A 3,848-nucleotide genomic window follows, 5' to 3' on the forward strand; every position below is an offset into this window, starting at 1 on the left:
CTCTCTTCTCTCCATCTCTCTCCCTCCTCTCTCTCTCTCTCTCTCTCCTCTCTTTGTCTTCCTCTCTCCTCTCTCTCCCATCTCTCCCTTTTTTCTCTCTCTCTCCTTCCCTTCTTTCTCCCATTCCTCTTTATTTCTCTCTATCCTTCTCTCCCTCTCTTTCCCCATGCTCTCTCTCTCTCTCTCTCTCTCTCTCCTTCCCTTCTTCCTCTCTCTCTCTCTCTCCTTCCCTTCTTCCTCTCTCTCTCCTTTTCTCTCCTTTCCTCTCCACATGCTCTCTCTCCTTCCCCTCTTCCTTCCTCTCTCTCTCTCTCTCTCTTTCTCCTTCTCTCTATTTGTCTTTCTCTCCTTCTCTCCCCCTCATCTCTCTTCCTCTCTCTCATTTTTCTCCTTATCTCTCCCCTTTCCATCTCTCTCTTTTTTCTCCCAAAGTCTTTGCTTCTACTATAAACCTCTTTATTCTCAAAACCTTTGTCACATATACCACCGCCATGCTCTGTCACAAACACAAATACACTCTCTGTTCTCTCTCTCTTCTTGTCCTTCTCTCCCCCCTCTCTCTCTCTCTCTCCTTTTCCTCTCTTCCCTCCTCTATCTCATCATCTCTTTCTTTCCTCTCTCTCCTCTTTCTTTCTCTCGCTTTAGAGTGAAGAGGCAAAAAGAGAGAGAGAAAGGAGGAGGAGACAGAGAAGGGGAGAGTGAAAAAAAGAAGAGATGAAGAGAGAGAAAGGGAGGAGGAGAGATAAAGAGAGATGGGGAAAGAGAAGAGGGAGAGAGAGGAGAAGGGAGAGAGAGAAAGAAGGAAGGGGGAGAGAGAGGAGCGTGAGAGAGAAAGAGAAAAGGAAAAAAAGGAGAGAGATAGAGAGAGAAGGGAGAGGAGAGAGAGAGAGGAGGGATGGGATAAAATAAATCAGCAACGAAATGGAACAGAACCAAAATGAAACCTAGAAGCAGATAGAGAAGGAAGGATGAAGGAAGGTTGGGCGCGATAGAGAGGTGCAGCGGCACAGGGGTCTGCCACTCCTGGTGGCTACTCGTCAGAACTGAAGAGGCGCAGCCTAGGGCAGGGATGGCGCAGAGTACAGAGACAGGGAAAAGAGAGAGAAGGGGAAAAGTGGGAGAGAGAGAGAAGGAGAGAGAGAGAGAGAGAGAGATGGGAGAGAAAGAGAGGGGGAAGGAGAGAGAAGGGGAGAGAAGGAAAGGAGAGAGAGGGAAATGGGAGAGAAAGAGAGGGAGAAAGGAGAGAGAAGGAAAGAAAGGAAAGGAAAAGAGAGAAGGGGGAGAGGAAAAGGGAGAGAGAGATGAGGGAGAGAAAGAGGGGAAGGAGAGAGAAATGAGGGAGAGAGGAGAGAGAAAGAGAGAGAGAGAGAGGACGGGGAGAAAGAGGGAAAGGAGAGAGAGAGAGAGAGGAGAGAGAGAGAAGAGAGAGAAGGGAAGGAGAGAGAGAGAGAGGAAGGGGGAGAGAGAGAAAGAGTATGAAAAAGCTAATTTTGGAGTTTGAATAAAACCAGTTTTAATTTAGTTTAAAACTAAACTGAACCATAAAAACTGGTTTTTTAATAAACTGGTTTTCATAAAAACTATGGTTTCAGTTTAGTGTTTTATTTGAAAAAACTGGTTTATTTAAAACAGTTTCAGTTCAGTTTCAATTCAGTTCAGTGACCACTGCCTAGAATTTAAACCTGGATTTGTTTGAGGCAAACATCTTTCCCACTACATCACATGCCTCAGCCGCTTACTCGTGCAACTTAACTCCTCAGCTTTCCGCATCCTCAAAATCTTCCTAATCTAATTCATGTTCCTGACCCCTAGAGCCAGAAGGACTTGAACTAACTTCTTCCAAGTGTGCTTGCTGCATTGTGCGTTTTAGATTCATTAGCTCCATTTACATCAGTAACAACTCCCCATGTCAAAATATCATCATCCAAAAGCAACATTTCTTCAACACTTCCATGCCTGCTAAATTCTCCCACTAACCATTCGTTGCTATCATCAATATCTTTTATGACAATGGGATCCCAAGGATTCGAATACCAGAAATGCTAGTTGAGCTCCTGGTTATATTTAACAAATACCCAGTCTTGTAGCGTTTGATGCCCGGGCTCACTTCTTTCCTTAGAAACAGATCTATTGCATTAGTTACAAATAAGAAAGTTAGTTTGAAAATCACCAAAGCTGTTACTAAGAGTCAATTTCAATAATCTAATACATAGTTACATGAATTCACCAAATAGATTGCGTATCAATTTGCGTGTCCCGCATACTAATTTATTTGCGTACCTAGATGTCATATGTATATTCCATATAAAATATTTTACATATAGTGTACTGAATAACTGTTCTCATACCAGAGCGTATTGCGTTCTATATAACTATGATCTGATAGCAATATTTTATATTGTAAACTTGGGGCGGATGATCCGCACGACTCCCACCATGCAGCTGCAACACAAATAACGAGTAACATTATTAAAAGAAAAATGCTAGATGACCAACATAATTTATTGTTTTTGGCCATCATTTTTAACCATCAACTCAATTCCTTTAGTCTAGTAATCCAATAATATACTTTTAGCACATATTTTTAAATATTAATGGCTGATGGCCAAAAACAATAAATTCTGGTAGTTCTCTAGTATTCCTCTGAAAAAAATGTCATGAAACTAAATCTATCAATAAATATAGCTTTCTTACAAGAAAAGTAATAGGTTCTTGATTTAGTTGCCTCCTTTGTTCCAAAGGTACCCTTGGCTCTCTTACAAGGATCTCACTCAAGTAAAATTTTATCTGCCTCCTCTTGTGTTTCACTCAGCTTGCCAATTGCCTTATAAAAATCCCACCACCACTTTTAAATTGAACTCATTCCTTGGGTTGCTATAGTAAAATGCCGGGGTTAGAAACTGAGCAACTGCATTAAATGGATGAACTTTTAATTCTCATCTTAAATCAGTGATATAGAAAATGTCCTGGGGCTTTTTGAATAGATTCCTCAGCCTTTTCCATTGGCATTGCTTCATGTGCGAAATCAATTATTTTTTCATGACTAACAAGCCAAAGGACATGAATAAGAGGTTTCGCAGCTTTAAGAAAATAAACAACATCATCCCAACATCATTCCGGAAAATTGATAGACCATCCCTTATACAATAGATAACATCATAACACTGATTATTAAGTCGTTTAATCCAATATATTTTAGATGATCTGCATCACAAAATCTTGGAGCCATTTTATACATAGAGCAGAACTGATTATCTGAGCAGAATTTTTCAGCAATGTAAGAAAGATTCATGTTCTTTTAGTAGCTTCTAAAGAAAGTAAATAGTTAGCCAGTTAGTGAAAACTTTTCATTCATAGCCTGAAGTTGTAATAACAACCTACAAACAGTAACGTGTTATTACAAGTGTAGAAGTGTACAAAAAATAATGTATCAATTTTTATGCTAAAAAGATCTGATGCTGCTTAGAGGAAAATCAGAATAAAACACCGAAATCCCCACATGAGCATTGTCCATTCACAAATTTATGAAGCCGCTTACTGTCTTTGATAATGATTTCTCTACCAGTCAGTGTTGATACATACTTAACAAAATCATGGCCATCTCTGCACATTAAGGTACTCTTCACTACTCGTATCGGCGAGGAACTCGGCAAGTTCTCCAATCCGAATGTAATCGCCAGCTTCTCACTGTGATAAATGGAAGTTGATGTTATTTTTTCTTCTTCTTCCTTGTCTTCTTCACTTATCTCCATAGTTTCTAGCATCTCATATCCAAGATTCTTTGCTTTGAAAATTAAAACCTCCAATGATTCATAAACTAGAGAACTCTGAGGGAATTCCTTGTCATT

General features: G+C 39.9%; 1 protein-coding gene across 1 annotated transcript in view; it reads right to left on the reverse strand.

Moving 5' to 3' along the window:
• LOC107609766 (putative pentatricopeptide repeat-containing protein At5g52630) overlaps positions 3,328-3,848 on the reverse strand; it is a gene marked incomplete in the record, with an annotated part of 3,441 nt that continues 2,920 nt past the window's right edge. Inside the window, 1 exon segment of the mRNA XM_016311789.2 lies at positions 3,328-3,848. Coding sequence (XP_016167275.1) covers positions 3,474-3,848 — 375 coding nt within the window.

This window comes from Arachis ipaensis, chromosome B07, assembly GCF_000816755.2.
Source record: "Arachis ipaensis cultivar K30076 chromosome B07, Araip1.1, whole genome shotgun sequence".
In the NCBI taxonomy this organism is placed as follows: Eukaryota; Viridiplantae; Streptophyta; class Magnoliopsida; order Fabales; family Fabaceae; genus Arachis; species Arachis ipaensis.